This window comes from Emiliania huxleyi (assembly GCF_000372725.1).
Source record: "Emiliania huxleyi CCMP1516 unplaced genomic scaffold EMIHUscaffold_104, whole genome shotgun sequence".
In the NCBI taxonomy this organism is placed as follows: Eukaryota; Haptophyta; order Isochrysidales; family Noelaerhabdaceae; genus Emiliania; species Emiliania huxleyi.
In genome coordinates, this window is record NW_005202176.1 from 181074 (window position 1) to 197506 (window position 16433).

General features: G+C 67.2%; 8 protein-coding genes across 8 annotated transcripts in view; 5 read left to right on the forward strand and 3 right to left on the reverse strand.

Annotated features, from left to right (window-relative positions):
* The window catches only part of EMIHUDRAFT_108462 (putative glucose-methanol-choline oxidoreductase), a gene marked incomplete at both ends in the record, with an annotated part of 6060 nt that extends 3377 nt beyond the window's left edge, over positions 1-2683 (reverse strand). The window contains 4 exons of the mRNA XM_005792891.1: positions 115-196; positions 1906-1964; positions 2093-2167; positions 2240-2683. Of these exons, the coding sequence (XP_005792948.1) occupies positions 115-196; positions 1906-1964; positions 2093-2167; positions 2240-2683 (660 nt within the window). The remainder of the gene's footprint in view (positions 1-114; positions 197-1905; positions 1965-2092; positions 2168-2239) is intronic.
* Positions 2684-3086: 403 nt separating this feature from the next.
* EMIHUDRAFT_222615 (hypothetical protein) lies at positions 3087-3683 on the forward strand (the record flags this gene model as incomplete). The annotated part of the gene is made up of 3 exons (XM_005792892.1): positions 3087-3200; positions 3271-3428; positions 3599-3683. 3 exons carry the CDS (start codon positions 3087-3089, stop codon positions 3681-3683), a joined length of 357 nt encoding a protein of 118 aa, XP_005792949.1.
* Positions 3684-7698: 4015 nt separating this feature from the next.
* On the forward strand, positions 7699-8418 carry EMIHUDRAFT_69643 (hypothetical protein; the record flags this gene model as incomplete). The annotated part of the gene is made up of 1 exon (XM_005792893.1): positions 7699-8418. A coding segment is annotated over one exon (720 nt), but the record flags the coding sequence as incomplete, so codon positions are not given.
* A 1458-nt stretch (positions 8419-9876) lies between these two features.
* EMIHUDRAFT_454216 (hypothetical protein) lies at positions 9877-11112 on the forward strand (the record flags this gene model as incomplete). Its single annotated transcript, XM_005792894.1, has 2 exons — positions 9877-10173; positions 10250-11112. 2 exons carry the CDS (start codon positions 9877-9879, stop codon positions 10949-10951), a joined length of 999 nt encoding a protein of 332 aa, XP_005792951.1. The 3' UTR covers positions 10952-11112.
* Positions 11113-11431: 319 nt separating this feature from the next.
* EMIHUDRAFT_222619 (hypothetical protein) lies at positions 11432-11832 on the reverse strand (the record flags this gene model as incomplete). Its single annotated transcript, XM_005792895.1, has 2 exons — positions 11432-11557; positions 11641-11832. 2 exons carry the CDS (start codon positions 11830-11832, stop codon positions 11432-11434), a joined length of 318 nt encoding a protein of 105 aa, XP_005792952.1.
* A 703-nt stretch (positions 11833-12535) lies between these two features.
* On the reverse strand, positions 12536-13429 carry EMIHUDRAFT_222620 (hypothetical protein; the record flags this gene model as incomplete). The annotated part of the gene is made up of 3 exons (XM_005792896.1): positions 12536-12691; positions 12780-12836; positions 12902-13429. The coding sequence occupies 3 exons, from the start codon at positions 13427-13429 to the stop codon at positions 12536-12538; spliced, it is 741 nt and encodes a 246-aa protein (XP_005792953.1).
* Positions 13430-13686: 257 nt separating this feature from the next.
* ECH13 (enoyl-CoA hydratase/isomerase) lies at positions 13687-14667 on the forward strand. The gene has a single exon (XM_005792897.1). The coding sequence runs from the start codon at positions 13736-13738 to the stop codon at positions 14591-14593; it is 858 nt and encodes a 285-aa protein (XP_005792954.1). The 5' UTR covers positions 13687-13735; the 3' UTR covers positions 14594-14667.
* A 509-nt stretch (positions 14668-15176) lies between these two features.
* Positions 15177-15937, forward strand: EMIHUDRAFT_360952 (hypothetical protein). The gene has a single exon (XM_005792898.1). It carries the CDS (start codon positions 15199-15201, stop codon positions 15874-15876), a length of 678 nt encoding a protein of 225 aa, XP_005792955.1. The 5' UTR covers positions 15177-15198; the 3' UTR covers positions 15877-15937.
* Positions 15938-16433: the final 496 nt, after the last annotated feature.

Sequence of the window (16433 nt, forward strand, 5' to 3'; positions counted from 1 at the left end):
GCGGAGGGAGAGGAGGAGGGAAAGGAGGAGGGAGAAGGAGGAGGGAGAAGGAGGAGGGAGAAGGAGGAGGGAGAAGGAGGAGGGAGAAGGAGGAGGGCGGAGGGAGAGGAGGACCTCGTGCCGAGCCATCGCGCGCAGCCTCTTCGCCTTGTCGGTCGGGGCGCGGCCGCGAACGTACTCGACACCGACCACGCGCCTGACGGCAGGAGGGGCAGGCCGGAGCAGAAAGGGGTCAGGACAGGCGGCAGCGGCGGTAGGGTGAGGGAGCGTCCAGCGCGTACCATCTCTGGGGCGATCTCGGAACATCTCGGCCGATCTCGGAACATCTCGGCCGATCTCGGAACATCTCGTCCGATCTCGGAACATCTCGTCCGATCTCGGCCGATCTCGTCCAATCCGTCCAATCTCGTCCGATCTCGGAACATCTCGTCCGATCTCGGAACATCTCGGCCGATCTCGGAACATCTCGTCCGATCTCGGAACATCTCGGAACATCTCGTCCGATCTCGTCCGATCTCGTCCGATCTGACCTGCCCTCGACGACGAGCCTCGTGGCCAGCGCGTGCGTCTTGACGAGCGGGGGCGCGCGGTACCCCGCGCGTCGGTCGGCGCCGAGGAAGGCCGCCGCAGCCTAATTACTTGACCGTGCACGAGCTCATTCACCAGCGGAGTCACGAACACCGTCGGAAGGCGGTGCCGCAGCCGAGTCTCGCAGCCCGTCCCGAATCATGAACTGGTACCGCCCGAACCTGAGGTGGTGCGAGACCCGGTGTCGGCCCGGGGCAGTGAGAGAGGGAGAGACGAGAAGAGAGGCGGTGAGAGGCACCCGATGCCGGCCCGGGGCAGTGAGAGAGGGAGAGACGAGAAGAGAGGCGGTGAGAGGCACCCGATGCCGGCCCGGGGCAGTGAGAGAGGGAGAGAAGAGAAGAGAGGCGGTGAGAGGCACCCGATGCCGGCCCGGGGCAGTGAGAGAGGGAGAGACGAGAAGAGAGGCGGTGAGAGGCACCCGATGCCGGCCCGGGGCAGTGAGAGAGGGAGAGAAGAGAAGAGAGGCGGTGAGAGGCACCCGATGCCGGCCCGGGGCAGTGAGAGAGGGAGAGACGAGAAGAGAGGCGGTGAGAGGCACCCGATGCCGGCCCGGGGCAGTGAGAGAGGGAGAGACGAGAAGAGAGGCGGTGAGAGGCACCGATGCCGGCCCGGGGCAGTGAGAGAGGGAGAGACGAGAAGAGAGGCGGTGAGAGGCACCCGATGCCGGCCCGGGGCAGTGAGAGAGGGAGAGACGAGAAGAGAGGCGGTGAGAGGCACCCGATGCCGGCCCGGGGCAGTGAGAGAGGGAGAGACGAGAAGAGAGGCTGTGAGAGGCACCCGATACCGGCCCGGGGCAGTGAGAGAGGGAGAGACGAGAAGAGAGGCGGTGAGAGGCACCCGATGCCGGCCCGGGGCAGTGAGAGAGGGAGAGACGAGAAGAGAGGCGGTGAGAGGCACCCGATGCCGGCCCGGGGCAGTGAGAGAGGGAGAGACGAGAAGAGAGGCGTTGAGAGGCACCCGATGCCGACCCGGGGCAGTGAGAGAGGGAGAGACGAGAAGAGAGGCGGTGAGAGGCACCCGATGCCGGCCCGGGGCAGTGAGAGAGGGAGAGACGAGAAGAGAGGCGGTGAGAGGCACCCGATGCCGGCCCGGGGCAGTGAGAGAGGGAGAGACGAGAAGAGAGGCGGTGAGAGGCACCCGATGCCGGCCCGGGGCAGTGAGAGAGGGAGAGACGAGAAGAGAGGCGGTGAGAGGCACCCGATGCCGGCCCGGGGCAGTGAGAGAGGGAGAGACGAGAAGAGAGGCGGTGAGAGGCACCCGATGCCGGCCCGGGGCAGTGAGAGAGGGAGAGACGAGAAGAGAGGCGGTGAGAGGCACCCGATGCGGTCCGGGCCGTTGAAGTCCTCGACGTGGGGGAGGCCGGCGGTGGAGAAGGCCTACTCGTCGAGGGAGACTGTGTGCAGGAAGTGTCGAGGGGGGTGTCTAGCGAGGTGTCTAGGGAGGAGTGGCAGACGTCGAGGAAAAAGTCGGACAGCTCATCGGAAGCGACGGTCGTGACACGGACCGGCCCGCCGGTGCCGTGCAGCGGAGAGGTGCCGAACTGCTCGTTGTCTTCGGAGCGCTTGTAGAAGGGGAGCACCTGCGGCGCCGAGCGGGCCGCCAGTGGGAAGCGAGGGGACGGGCGCGGTGCAGCCGCAGCTTGCTGCCGCACGTCGTCCCACGACCAGCCGGCTCCCCACTCGGCAAAGTCGGCAGGCCGGCCGCGCATGTAGAGCATGGCGTTGTGGATGCCGCAGCCGCCCAGCCCGCGCGCGATGGCGGGCGGCGGGTCGGCGGGCACCACCCACTGGAACTCCTTGGACCAGCGGTGATCAGAGAGCACCTGCACCCAGCCGAGCGGCACATCGAAGATGGTCCACTTGCCAGCCACGGGCTCCGCGTCGCCGCCGAGCGAGATCTGCGTCGAGCCTCCCGCCTCGAGCACGAGCACCGAGTAGCCAGCCTCGCCCAGCCGGCCCGCAACCACCGCGCCGGTCGAGCCGCCGCCGACCACGATGTAGTCAAAGACGGCCGGGCCGCCGTCCGCAAAGAGGTAACGGACGATCGACCACGCGGAGAAGGCGAGCAAGAGGAGCAGGCCGACCTCACGGAGCATCCACGCACCGTCTCGCGGCCACCGTCGCGCTCTCGGTGGAGCAAGAGCGATAGCCGCGAGCAAAGCGCGGCCGCGAGCAAAGCGAAAAATGAAACGAACAAAGACCGAGCAAAAGGCCGCCGCAGCGGGAGGCATTGCACACTGACAGGATGAGAGGTAGTCAGGTCGACTAGTCCCCATCCCCGTCGTCCCAATCTCCCTACCAGTCCTCGCCAAGAAAAAGAAAAAAAACGCACAACGAGTGGCTGGCACAGCCCGCGCCGGCGCATCACACACCTGTCCTTAAAATCCCTGTGTGGTGGCGGCGTGCCGTCCTCCCATCCGTCGACCCCATTTGTTTCTTTCTTTTAGCCCGCGCCGGCCGCGTGTAGTGCCCGCCCTCCAGCGTCCCTCTCGCACAGAGATGGGCGAGCCGGTGATCAAGTTCCGAAACTACCAGCCCAAGACGGAGCTCGACCAGCTCGGTGCCGAGACGGTGGAGAAGGCGGCCGTGCCGGACGTCGAGGAGGCGCTGCAGGTGCGCCGCCGGCAGTAACCCGCGGCGGCGGCGGGATGCTCAGTAGCCCGCGCCACGCCGGAACGCGCAGGCTGGCAGCTCGGACGTCGCGCACACGGATCCGACCCAGGAGCCGCTCCTCAACCTCGCGCCCAAGAAGGTGAACTGGGACCTCAAGCGCGACATTGAGCCGCAGATGAAGAAGCTGCGAGCCGCGACCGACCGCGCCATCATCGAGCTCATCAGAGAGTGCGCGCGCGTCCGAGCCCTCCGCACGCACACCTCTAGCCCATGTCGTGGCGCCTGCGCGCGCGGTCCGACCCACGCCCGCCCACACTGCACGGCGTGTGCACCCGGCTCCTGCGCACGACTCAGGGCCGAGGCGCGAGCGAGCCCCCCCCCCCCCCCCTCGATAACAGGCGCGTCACCAAGGAGGGCGGCGAGACCGACCTCTCCACAGCAGTCAGCCAGGCAGCCCAGGAGGCGGCCAAAGACGAGTTGTGACGATAATCGAGTTTTGTGCACTTGTGTTGCCTCCCCGCTCGGAGCTTTGTTTTCCTATTTTTGAAAGAGCGCGGTTTCTCTTTCTTACATCTATTGGAGCGCCCAAACACGGGTCTGGCGCGCACTGGGAAAGAAAACGTGCTTCCCTAAGGACTATTGTGCGCCTCGGCAAGGGCCCAAGCTCTGGGCCGGCGGCGGCGCGGGGGCCCCAGAGGGTGTCCATGCGGGGGGGAGATGGGGTCCCATGGCCCGCCGCAGGCGCCGATTTTTTGGAGTTTTTTTCTTTTTTCGCGATTTTTTACTTGTTTTCATGGGAATTCGGCGTACTTGCGGCCATGCTATCACGCCTTGCGACAGCCTGTCGGCGCTGCTGACCGTGCCATGCTGCACAATTGATCACCTGCATAGCTCGCGGCCTTTGTATCAAGCATTCAGTGATGACGTGATCGTACGGCCAGTAGGAAGGTGTCCTTCCAGCTGCGTGCACGCTTCTGGCGCAATGCGCGTCACCTCGGATTGGCTGCTGGCACTCTCGAGGCTATGCCTACACAGCCTCGCGCGCATGGGCAGTCAAGAGGGACCACGCACCTTCTCAGGACAGCGCCGGCGCCTCTCTCTTGGACCGGCAAACTTGGTGGTCTCGTGTCACCAATGTGGGACCAGTGCGGCATCGCGCCATCGACAGCTCTGAACTGCGCCTCACCACTGACCGGGAAGGCCGCCAAGTGGGCCAGCACAGGTCGCACATTGTGGCAGCAGTCAGCAGTGCATGGCTGATAGCTAGAGCAGCAGCGTCAGGGTCGCAGGGTCGGATCGTGTCAAGCCTCTCGCCCGGCCGGCCGCGTGCAGACGTCGGCCTGTCTGCTGTCTGGAGTGATCTGTCGGCGGTCAGTACGACCGATCATGTCGGAGTTTTCTGATGGTTGGAGGGTCTATCTGTATGTACTCCTCGAGATCTCTCCAAATCTGCCCTCTGATCAACCGTGATCATTCGGGAAGTCGGTGCTCATAGAGACTCATAGAGCCGGAGCCCCGTTTCCGCACTGCGGCGCGGCGCACGGTGCCTCCGGGGGGCCCCGCGCCGGCCCAGAGGGCCCAAGGCGGTTCCGGAGACATCCCCCCGGAGATTGCGAGCGTCTGGTGGGACTTCATCCTGACTTCATCTTGCCATGGGCTCTACAACGCGCCCTTCCACCCGTACGCGCCGATGCATCCGTTCCCAATGATGCCCCCTCCCCCGCACAGATGATGCACCTGCCGCCGCCGCAAGTTGGCATGCACGGGCTGGCCCAGCAGACGTGGATGCGCGGGGACGACTTGCAGTCCAAGAACAAGGAGGCGCACAAGGCAGCAGAGGGCGTAAAGCACGGTCATCCATGATCCATTGCGAGGGCGCGCTAGGTGGAAGTACCGTTATGTGCGAGTAGGATGCGAGTGGGAAGCGGACGCGTCCACACGTCCCCCTACCTCTCAAAGAGCCAGAACCCACCGGTACATAGTGCCAATGCGCGGGATTCCTGAGCTGCTCCGCGCAGCGGTGCTAGCGGTTGATCGAGGCGAGGAGGAGGCGGTGCTGGCGTGGCTCGACGGCGGTGGGCGGGCCGACGCGACGTACGAGAGAGGCAAGTTTAGTGGCCTCACGCTGCTGATGGGCGCCGCCCACTACGGCCACAAGCGGTTGGTCGAGCTGCTGCTTCAGCGCGGCGCGGATGCCAACCTGCAGAACAGCGACGGCTGGACCGCGCTGATGCTCGCCGCCCGCAGCGGCCACGAGCGGGCGGTCGACCCGCTCTTGCGGCACGGCGCGGAGGTCGACAAGAAGAACCGCAACGGCGGCACCGCGCTGACGTACGCCGCCCAGGAAGGCTACGAACGGGTGGTCGACTTGCTGCTGCGGCGCGAGGCGAAGATCAACCTGCAGAACAGCGACGGCCTCACCGCGCTGATTTTCGCCGCTTTCTTCAACCACCCCGCCGTCGTGCGGCGCTTGCTGCGGGCGGGCGCAGACGCGGCGGCGCGCACTGTTGGCGGCAAGACGGCGCTGCAGTATGCCAAGGAGAAGGGCCACGCCGAGTGCGTCGATGCCTTGTCGGAGGCGGCGGCGGCTGCCGACGGCCGGGCAGGGGCGGGCGGCGCCTCCTCGGGCGCGGCAGCGGCAGCTGAAGACGCGCCGCTGCTCGGCCAGCGAGTAGAGCTCAGCGGGCTCTCCTCCCGCCCCGAGCTGAACGGGCAGCGGGGCGAGGCGCGGAGCTTCGAGGGCGGGCGGTACGCGGTGGCGCTCGAGGGCAGCGGCGAGAGCGTGCGGGTGCGGCCGGGTAATCTGTCGCCGGCGGCGGCGGAGCTGAACGGTGCCTTGGCAGTCTCCGACGCGGTCGTGATAGCGGCGGAGCGTGGCGAGGAGGCGGCGGTGCTGGCGTGGCTCGAGGGCGGCGGGCGGGCTGACGCGACGTTCAAGAGAGGCGGCGTGAGCGGCCTCACGCTGCTGATGCGCGCCGCCCGCTACGGCCACGAGCGGGTGGTCGAGCTGCTGCTGCAGCAAGGTGCTGATGTCAACCTGCAAGACAGCGACGGCATCACCGCGCTGATGGGCGCCGCCCGCTACGGCCACGAGCGGGTGGTCGAGCTGCTACTGCGGCGCGGCGCGGAGATCAACAAGCGGGGTAGCCACGGCATCACCGCGCTGATGTTCGCCGCCCTCCTCAACCGCCCCGCCGTCGTGCGGCGCTTGCTGCGGGCGGGCGCTGACATGGCGGCGCGCAATGCGAACGGCATGACGGCGCTGCAGTGGGCCAAGGAGAAGGGCCACGCCGAGTGCGTCGAGGCCTTCAAGAAGCACGTCCAGGAGGTGGTGGCGGGACGGCCCACGGCGACGGCAGCCGGCGGCGCAGGCGCAGGCGGCGCTTCCTCCGGCGGCGCTTCCTCGGCTGGATCGAGAGTCGCGAAGACGCCATCTCCAGCGGTGGCGGCGGGGCGGGCGTCGAGCGGTGGCGTGGCAGTCTCCGTTGAGGTCATCGCAGCGGCTGAGCGAGGCGAGGAGGAGGCGGTGCTGGCGTGGCTCGAGGGCGGCGGGCGGGTCAACGCGACGTACGAGAGAGGCGGCGTGAGCGGCCTCACGCTGCTGATGGGCGCCGCCAACCACGGCCACGAGCGGGTGGTTGAGCTGCTGATACGGCACGGCGCGAAGATCGACCTGCAGAGCAGCAACGGCCTCACCGCGCTGATAAGCGCTGCTTTCTACGGCCACGAGCGGGTGGTCGACTTGCTGATCCGGCGCGGCGCTGATGTGGAGACGGCGGTCGCAGAATCAGCCGAACAGGCGGCGGAGGCCGCACGCGAGGCGGCAGCGGCTGCGGAGGCGGCGGAGGCGCGCGATGCAGCCGAGGCGGCGCTGCGCGAGGCAGTTGAGGCGTGCGGCCGAGGCGACGCCGATCTCGAGGCGCTCAGGGCGGCGATCAACGCAAACACCGAAGGCGCCGACGGTTCGGAGGCGCTGGGGGCGGCGCGGCGGCTGCGCGACGAGCTGGCGGAGCGAAAGGCCCGCGAGGCCAGGGCGCTGAAGCGGCAGCGGCAGAAGGAGGAGAAGGCGGCGGCGAGGCAGGCGGCGGCGGCGGCGCAGGCGGCGGAGCGGGCGGCGGAGCAGGCGGAGGAGGCGCGGGCCACAGAGCAGGCGCGGGCGGCGGAGGAGGCGGATCGGGTGGTAGCAGAGGCTGCGGCGGCGCGGGCGGCGGAGGAGGCGGAGGAGGCGGCGCGGGCAAGGGAGGAGGCAGAGGCGAGGGCAAGGGAGGAGGAGGCAAGAGAGGCGGCAGCGGAGGTAGCGGCGGCGGCGGAGGCGGCGGCGGAGGCGGCGGCGGAGGCGGCGGCTATAGAGGCGGCAGTGGCGGCAGTGGCGGCGGCGGAGGCTCAAGAGGCGGCGGCAGCGGAGGCGGCGGCCGCGGCAGCGGCGGCAGCGTCGGCAGCGGCGAGTGTCGCCGCCCTCGCCGCCGCCGCCGCGCCGCCCGCCGCCGTCCCTCTCGACGAGCTCATCGCGGCGACCGACGGCTTTGCCGAGGCGCGAAAGGTGGGCGAGGGAGGTTTTGGGCGCGTCTACCGCTGCGACGCGCTGCCGTCGCTCCCGCGCGTCGCTTGCGGGTTCGCCGTCAAGACGGCGCTGGTCGGTGTCGGCGCCCAAGGCCTCGCCGAGCTGCAGAGCGAGGTGCGCACGCTCAGCGCGGCGTGCCACCCGTCCCTCCTCCCTCTACTCGGCGTCTGCTTGGCGCCGGCGAGAGCGTGCCTCGTCTACCCCCTCTGCCGCGGCGGCAGCCTCGAGGACCGCCTCTACCGCGCTCCAGCCGCACTGCAGCGGCTCCGCATGCTCGGCTTCGAGAGGCCGCCTCCGCCGCTCTCCTCTGCCGAACGGCTCCGTGTGCTGCGCGACGCGGCGAGTGCGTTGCACTACTTGCACACGCGCTCACCCATGATCCTGCACCGCGACGTCTCGGCGGGCAACATCCTGCTCGACGAGCGCGGCAACGGCTACCTCGCCGACGTGGGCCTCGCGCGCGCGGCAGAGGCAACAGCCGGCGCCAATGGACAGGTCTCGCACCTGTCAACGCAGCGTATCTTTGGGAAGCCTGGCTACATGGACCCGATCATCTCGCTGGACAACCAGGCTTCGCAGCTGACTGACGGTTTCGCGCTCGGCATCACACTACTCGTCAGCCTAACCGGCCGCGGCGCCGTTGGCTTGCTCAACGCGTGCGACGATGCATTGGAGGAGCCCGACATGGCGGAGGGCATCGCGGCGGCCGACGCGGGCTGGTCGGCGGCGCAGGCCGAGGAGCTGACGCGGCTGGTGGCCGGGCTGGCGTACGAGAGGAAGCGGAAGCGGATGCCGCTCGCAGACGCACTGCCGCGGCTGGAGGCGCTAGTCGAAGCGGCGGGGGAGGTGGAGGAGACGGCTGGGGCCGAGGAGCGCCAGTGTGACCTCTGCTACGACTCGCCGCGCTCGGTCCGCTTCGCGTGCGGCCACGCGCTGTACTGCGAGACATGTGCGCCGCGCGTGCTGGAGCGCGACACCAACTGCCCGGCTTGCCGCCAGCCGGCGCTGCCCATCGCCGCAACTGGGCGGCTGGTGGCGGCGCAGGCGACGTTTGTCCACCAGCCGCCCACTCGCGCTGTGCCACACCCACCGCCCAGTTGGGCGGCTGGTGGCGCGGCGGTGGTCGGGGGGCGAGGGGGGCGTGGGCGCGGTGGGCGCGGCGGGCGCGGCGGGCGGGGTGGGCGTGGGAGGCCACGGGACGAGGGGCGTGGCGCTGGTGGCTCGTAGCTGCTGTACACGTTTGTCCACCAGCCGCCCTCGCGCAGTGCCTTTATTTATTTATCTGCACACTGCGATAGTCTTGTAGTTACGCGACGCGCGAGCCTTCCGCGTTCGGTTTCTCAGGAATCACGCAAGCCGCTCGTTCAACTCCGTCCGCAGGGGCTGCATTTGTGGACGACCCCCCCCCCCCCCCCCTGTCCTTGCTGCCACCCGCCTCCCTGCGGGTGTAGAAGAGCGCCGCCTGCTCGGCGGTGACGGAATAGCGAGGGTGCCAATTGGTGAGTGTTGTTTGGTAACAACATATCGTGTATATTGAGATTGTAACGAGCGAGGGGTGAGGGGGACGCGCTGGCGGCTGGGGATCTAACCGCGCCATTCGCTCTCACCTGGCAACCCTGTCTGCACGTCTCGCGCGCGCGTGAACAGGGCTAGACCCGCGGGAGAGGGGAGACGTGTGTATCGCGCGCCTTGCGGGGGGGGCGCGGAAAAGAGGAACCTCTTAGCGCCATCGCCATGGCGCTGCAAGCAGTGCCGGGCGACGACGACTTACCGCCTCCCGGTCCCCCTCGGCACACCTCCGCTGCTCAATGTTTGACGGCTCGAACCCGTGAAGCTTCCCCGTGCGCGGGTTACCCCGCACACGGGTCAGCCTGCCAGCAACAAATCCACGCAAGCGTGGTCCGCGTGCATGGCATACAGGCGTCCGCCAGACAGCGCAGAGGCTAGGCGACCGGGGAAGGACTAGCTCTAGGGCAACACAGCGTCACCAGCCGTTGGCGCGCAGAACGAGTCTGCGGCCCTCCTTAAAAAAACACGAGACGCGGTGCCCTCCTTTAAAAAAACGCCGAAAACAAGGCATTCAGCGAGCACATCGCAAGGCGACACGCTGTCCGAATGGCTAACGTCGACGAGGAGCTGGAGCTGCGCTCGGACGCTCTCGGCCCGGTGCCAAATCCGATCAACGGAGGCGACAAGGTGTACCTGCAGTGCTCGGCCCACACCGGCCCGATTCGGGCAGCCTTTGAGTCAGCACTCGGCGTCAAGGTCCAGCACGGCGTTTTTGGCGGCAAGATCTGGAACATGCTGCTGCAGCTCGAATCGACCGACCGCGTCCAGGCAGTGGAGAAGCTGGAGGAAGAGCAAGGCATCTCGCGCGCGACCATACAGCGCAAGGGCAAGCCAGTGTACGTGGTGCGCATATTCGCCTCTCGCTCTCTCTCTGACCTCCTGGTGCCATGTACGGACCCTATCCTCTCCTGTATGGCAGGTGTACATGTCAAAGAAGGAAAGGGAGAAGCGCAAGAGCCAGACTCTGGAGGACACCCTCTCGGAGCGTGCCAAGTTGATCGAGATCCCGGAAGAGCAGCTCGCAAAGATCGACGCGTGCTGGCTGAAGGAGGAGGAGTACAAGGAGGTGTGCAAGGCGCTGCACGAGGACCAGCACGACTGGACGGGTGTCAACTCGCGTGTCAAGTCGATCTCGAAGCAAGCGTTCCTTAACACGCGAGTTGACACGGCGCCAGCCTTCCGCGCCTTTGAGGAGCGCGCCGCTGCCTTTACGGCGCAGAAGGAGGAGAAGGACACGCACAAGCTCGAGCAGCTGATGAAGTCGGCGGAGGCTGAGCTGAGCTTTGCCAAGGAGAAGCTGGCCACCTGCCGCGAGGACAAAAAGAACTTCACTTCCGACCTGCGCAAGTACTACGAGCGGCGCGACGAGCTCAAGGCTGAGGCTGTCAATCTCGCGCTCGACTCGTACTCTGACCATGCCAAGATCGCGGAGATTCAGCTAAAGCGGCGGCGCCTCATTGACACCATCTCTGAGACGGAGGGCAAAGTCTCGTCGCTCGCCGTCTCTATCTCGGAGTACGAGAAGCGCACCAAGGAGCTGGAGACGAATATCGAAGACCTGGCGGCCAAAGTCGACCCGAAGACCGACGGGCAGCCGTCGTCGAAGCGGCAGCGGCTCTGACTCGGTCGGTCGGTCGGTGTCTTGGCATCTTCCATGGCGCCGGGCAGAAGCGGCTCTAGGCTCCCCTAGCTGCAAGACAAGAGCATGCGCGCTAGTAGTCGGGTCCGCCGTCCCTGACGGCATATCCTGTGCAGATAGGTAGCTAATAGGTTTCGAGTCCTTTTACGGCTCTAGGAGGCCCGTCGCGACCGTCACAGACTCGCTCAAGACTCACCAAAACACCGCGAACACCGCTGTTTCAAACAGCATGCACAGGCACAGCATGAACATCACATGGCTCATGGGACAGATCTCGCTCGCGCCTCGCGCCCCGGATATCCCCGGCGAGCACAAGGCAGCAAGCGCACACAGCTCCGGCGCACGCACAGCACCACACATGGGATGAGAGAGAGACGATCAGGGAGGAGACGCCACGTGGACACGAGGGAGCAATATCCGGCCGGCGGGGCCGGGGGGGGGGCGCTGTGGCGGGCGTGCCATCTAGTCTCCCCGCTCGGGCAGCGGGAGCGGCTCAGCGCCCAGCACGCCCGCCTCGTGGAGCAGCGCATGCACGTCCCTCAGTGCGGTCTCCATGCGGGCCGCCATCTCCACCACCGCAGCCTCGACCTACGCGGAGGGACGGGCTCTCTCGAGGTCTCGAGGCCGCTGCGCAACCCTTGCCCTCTCGCCCGCCCTCCGCAGCCCCGCACCCCCTCGCGGTGCGACCCGAGCCGCGCGAGGAAGTCGGCCCGGCTCGGCGCCGCCCAGATCGCCGCGGCGACCACCCGTCGCGTGAACGGGTCTTGGTGCGGCCGCAGCGTCGCGTCGTAGGCCGCGTGCAGGCACTCTGCGAGGACAGCGCCGCCCTCGGCCCCTACCCGCGCGAGCGCGTCGTGCAGCATGCGCAGCAGCCTAGGAACGAGTCATTAGTCACCGTCAATCCCTACTCCAGCCGAGCGCGTCGTGCAGCATGCGCTGGCTGCCGGCAGAGCCACAGCAGAGCGAGCGCGGCCGACCCCTCCTTTGCCGCCTCACCGCGCACGCACGCCCCCTCCCGCACCTCCCTCGCCACGAGGGCGCGCAGCGTGCGCTCGGGGGACAAGCGGCGCGCCGCCGCCGCCAGCTTGTCCGCGTTCTTCCGCAGCTCGCGCGCCACAGGAGCAAAGGTGGCCCCGAGGTGGTCCAGCACCTGGGCGTGTCGTGGGCGTGTCGTGGGCGTGCCGTGGGCGTGTCGTGGGCTGTGTCGTGGGCGTGTCGTGGGCGTGTCGTGGGCGTGTCGTGGGCGTGTCGTGGGCGTGCCGTGGGCGTGTCGTGGGCGTGTCGTGGGCGTGTCGTGGGCGTGTCGTGGGCGTGTCGTGGGCGTGTCGTGGGCGTGTCGTGGGCGTGTGGTGGGCGTGTTGTGGGCGTGCCGTGGGCGTGTGGTGGGCGTGTGGTGGGCGGCGTGTCTGGCCGTCTCTTGGACGTGTCCGTCTCCATACCTCGACCAGACCTCGGCTACTTCGGCCCGATCTCGGCCCGATCTCGGCTACATCTCGCGCCGCGACGGTGGCGTAGACCGCCGCAAGCAGCGCCTCGCAGGACGCCTGACTCGCAACCCAACCACCATCACAGTTCAGCAAAGAACGCCGCGAGCGGCGCCTCGAAGGTCGCCTCCCCCTCCCCCTCCGCGCCGCCGTCGTCGCCCCTCCGCAGCGCCGCCGGGTCGAGCGCCGCCCAGAGAGGAGCCACATCGTCGAGGGCGCAGTCGAGCCGCCGCAGCGCCTCGCGCCCGCTCCGCTGCAGCAGCGACGCGCCACCCTCGCCCGCCCCCACGCTCGCCGCCGCCCCCGCGCTCGCCGCGCGCGGGGACGTCCCCCGCGGAGAGGTCGCCCGCGGAGAGGTCGCCCGCGGACCCGCCTGCCCGCGCCTGCAGAATGGCGAGGGGCCGTCGAGCCGCTCGAGCCTCGCCCTCGCCCGCCTCCGCCGCCTCACCCTCGACGCGTCGGCGGGTGTCTCTGCGGCGGCGCCGTCGGTCACCCCTTGCAGCAGCGCCGGCAGCTGCCGGCAGCACTCCTCGAACCGCGTCAGGTCTCGCTCCGCGTCGAGCCAGAGCATCGAGCGCGCGTTGGCCGCGTGCCAGGCGGCGGACGTGGCAAGCGCCTTGACGCTCTTCGCCGTCTCCGGTGGCATCACCTTGGCGAGCTCGGCGGCGGCCTCCTCCAGCTTCCGCAGGTCGCGCGCCGCGTCGAAGAGCAGCAGGCGCCGCGTGTTTGACGCGTACCACGCCGCCGCGAGGGAAAGCTGCACCACGGCGGGAGCGGCGCCCTCGGGCAGCAGCGCCTCGAGCTGGAGGGCAACCTCCTTGGCGCGCTGTGCGTCGCGGTGCGACGCGCCCCACTGCAGCGTGCGTGCGTTGGCAGCCGCCCATGCCGCGTGGACGGTGAGCTCGGAGAGCGCCGACGCTGCCGCCCACGCGCTGGGAGGGATATCGGGCTGGCGGTCTGCGGCCGCCGCCTCCATCGCGGTCGCGAGCAATTGTCGGCCGGCGCTCCAAATACAAAATACAGCGAGTGGAGAGATTTTCCTGTCGGTGCGGCGAGGAGTGCTCGGGCGGGACGGCCTGGGCTGCGTTATTTCTTATTTCAGCTTTTTATAATCGCTGTCGTTGGATCGCTTGCCTCATGTGTGAGAGTGCTTTTCATTTTGTTTTGTTATTTTAGAGGAGACAAAAAATAGCGGTGGTGGTCCCATTGCATTCGCGCGACAACGATACCCCGGCATCGAAGGCCTTCAGCACAACCCGACGTCAGTGGGCGACCGGCACAGATGGACATGAAGCTGCCCGCCGAGCTGCGGTACGAGGCCAACGAGCACGTCGCGGTCATCACGCTCAACCGTCCGCAGGAGAGGAACGCGCTCGATGAGCGCCTCACGCTAGGGCTCCAGATAGCCGTGGCACGGATCAAGGCGTCGCCCGCCCTGCGCGTGGTCTTCCTGACGGGCAACGGCCCGATGTTCTGCGCGGGAGGCGACCCCAAGGGCTTCCAGCGGATGGCGGCGGCGGCGGCGGAGGAGAGCAGCGGCAACGGAGCCGACAACCAGTCGAACAAGAACGATGAGTCGGCGGTCGCGTTCGCAAAGCTGCTTCGCGAGCTGGACGAGCTTCCCGTGTACGTGGTGGCGCTCGCCAATGGCACCGCCATGGGCGGCGGCGTGGGCCTGCTCTGCGTCTGCGACTACGTCGTCATCAAGCACGCGGCATCGGTCGCGCTGTCCGAGGTGAAGCTCGGCGTCATCCCGGCGACCATCTCGCCGTACGTGGTGGGGAGGGTGGGGGCGGCGCGCGCGCGGCGGCTCTTCATGACGGGCGAGACACTGCGCGCCGAGCAGGCGCGCGACCTCGGCCTCGTCGATGAGGTCGTCGTCACGGATGCAGACCTGCGCGCCGCCGCGGACCGCATCCTGGCGGCGGCGCAGTCGGCGGCGCCGGGCGCGGCGGCGGCGGCCAAGGCGCTCGTGCGGGAGGTTGCGGCGGCGCCGCGCGGGAGCGACGAGATCCTCCGCTACACCGCCGCAGAGCTCGCCCGCGTGCGGCTGACGGACGAGTGCGCCGCCGGCATGAAGGCGGTGCTCGCGAGGGAGAAGCCGCCCTGGGCAAAGGCGCCGCTCGTGTACCCGGCGTGAGCGACACGCTCGGCCGGCGGCGGAAGCCTGCGACGGCTCTCCTACTCTGCTGCTCCGTGTCGGCTTGTCAGGGTGCGGCCGCGGCTACTTCTCTCGAGAAACCTACCCGGGGGCGCGGAGGAATATTTTTCGGTTCGCTTGTTGTCTGTTTATCATCTAGGTTAGGTATAGGAAGGTGAAGCGAACAGCCAGGCTCGGACTGGACACCGTCATCTCTAAAGCCTTCCGCTTCCCCGGCGCCCGGGGCCCGGGCACAGCCTTTCAATCTCTCTCTCAGCCTTTCGGTTCGTGAAGGGTCGGCGTTTATCTTTATGTGTGAAGGGTCGGTGCGTGTGAGAGAGATTTTTAGCAATACCAAACAACTTTGTGTTTTGCGTGTGCGGTGTGCCGTGTGGCGTACCCCCTCTGCGCTCTGGAACACCCGTACCCCCGCAACATCTCCGTCGCTTGGTTGCTCAACATCGACCGGGAGCTGCCAGGACTCATAGACTCGGTCGAGAGACCCTTTCTGGCTTTTCGCCCAAGGGATAGAAAAAAGAAAACACTGCCAGAGCTGTGGCGTCCGCGCACCTTTGGGCGCCCGCATTCCGCCGCCGCCAAGTGCCATGGAGCAGACGAGCGGCGACATGAACCGCCACTGGCAGGGCGGGGCCCCGCAGGCGGTTCAGGACGATGGCGTGAAGGACGGGCGCGTTTTCGTCTACCTGACGGCGGACTGGGCGCAGACGATACCGCCCCCGCCAACCTTCAAAATCCGCAAGAGGAACAAGGTCCCAATCAAGGTCGTGGTGCTCGGGCCGGACCACCACCTGCTGCAGTGCACGGCCGTCGTCGTGCTGCGCGGCTCGCAGTGCGGCCCCGTCCACCTGCAGATCGTGGGCCACGTTCGCGACTGGCTGTGGGCCAACTCGACGCCGAAGCAGACGCGGCGGCTGGTGGAGGGGAGCGGGCCGGTGGACTACATCAACATCATCTGGTGCGCGCCGTCGAGCATGGCGCTCTACCGCGAGGCGACGCGGGCGCATGGTTTGTGCGAGTACGAGTGGGGCGCCGACGGGGAGGTGTGGGACGCGTTCTGGTACATCTACAAGCGGAATCTGAAGACGCCGTCGTACGCGCACATCGGGCTCGACACCTCCGCCTCACTCGTCCAGCAGGGCCACGTGACGGGCGAGGTCAAAGCGTGCCTGCGCGGTGCGTGGGAGGCGTCGATGCAGGAGCACGATCAGGCGGGCGGCAAGAAGCCCAAGGGCGGCAAAAAGGGGGAATGTGCCGTCCAGTGAGCGGGGCTGCGATCGGCGGCGCTGCTGATGCGTCGAGGGGGAGCTCACAACAATGTGTTGAAATTTAAAGAGCCCGCGGAATCAAAAAACCTGTGGGGCCCGTTATTTATTCTCGTTAAGGCGATCATTAAACAAAGAGCCCCGTAATATTCCAAAGGTCGAAAACGGTTGACGACTGAAAGGGGAACCATTGAAGAAAACAGAACATGAAAGGGCCCCAAAAAATCTTCCTTAAACAAATGCCAGCTGGGAAAATATACAAGCGGTGGTAAAATCCAAGCGAATTTTTATCGAGAATGGGGACAGAGGTTTAAACGCGGACTATATGAGAGCAACGATATGTTGTCACTGCCGGAGCGGAGACGAGCAGCAACTTAATCAGTCACCGGTAGGATACGCCATCAACTACTGCCCGCGTTATTTCTGCAATGAGTCGAAGGTATACGCTCAAATTCTCTTGGCGACTGCAATTCTAGCCGGGGTCCAAGTAACCTCGGTAGATGCGGTTTCGCTCTACTTCTTGCGATCTTTTTCACTACTCTACATCCTAGGACTGC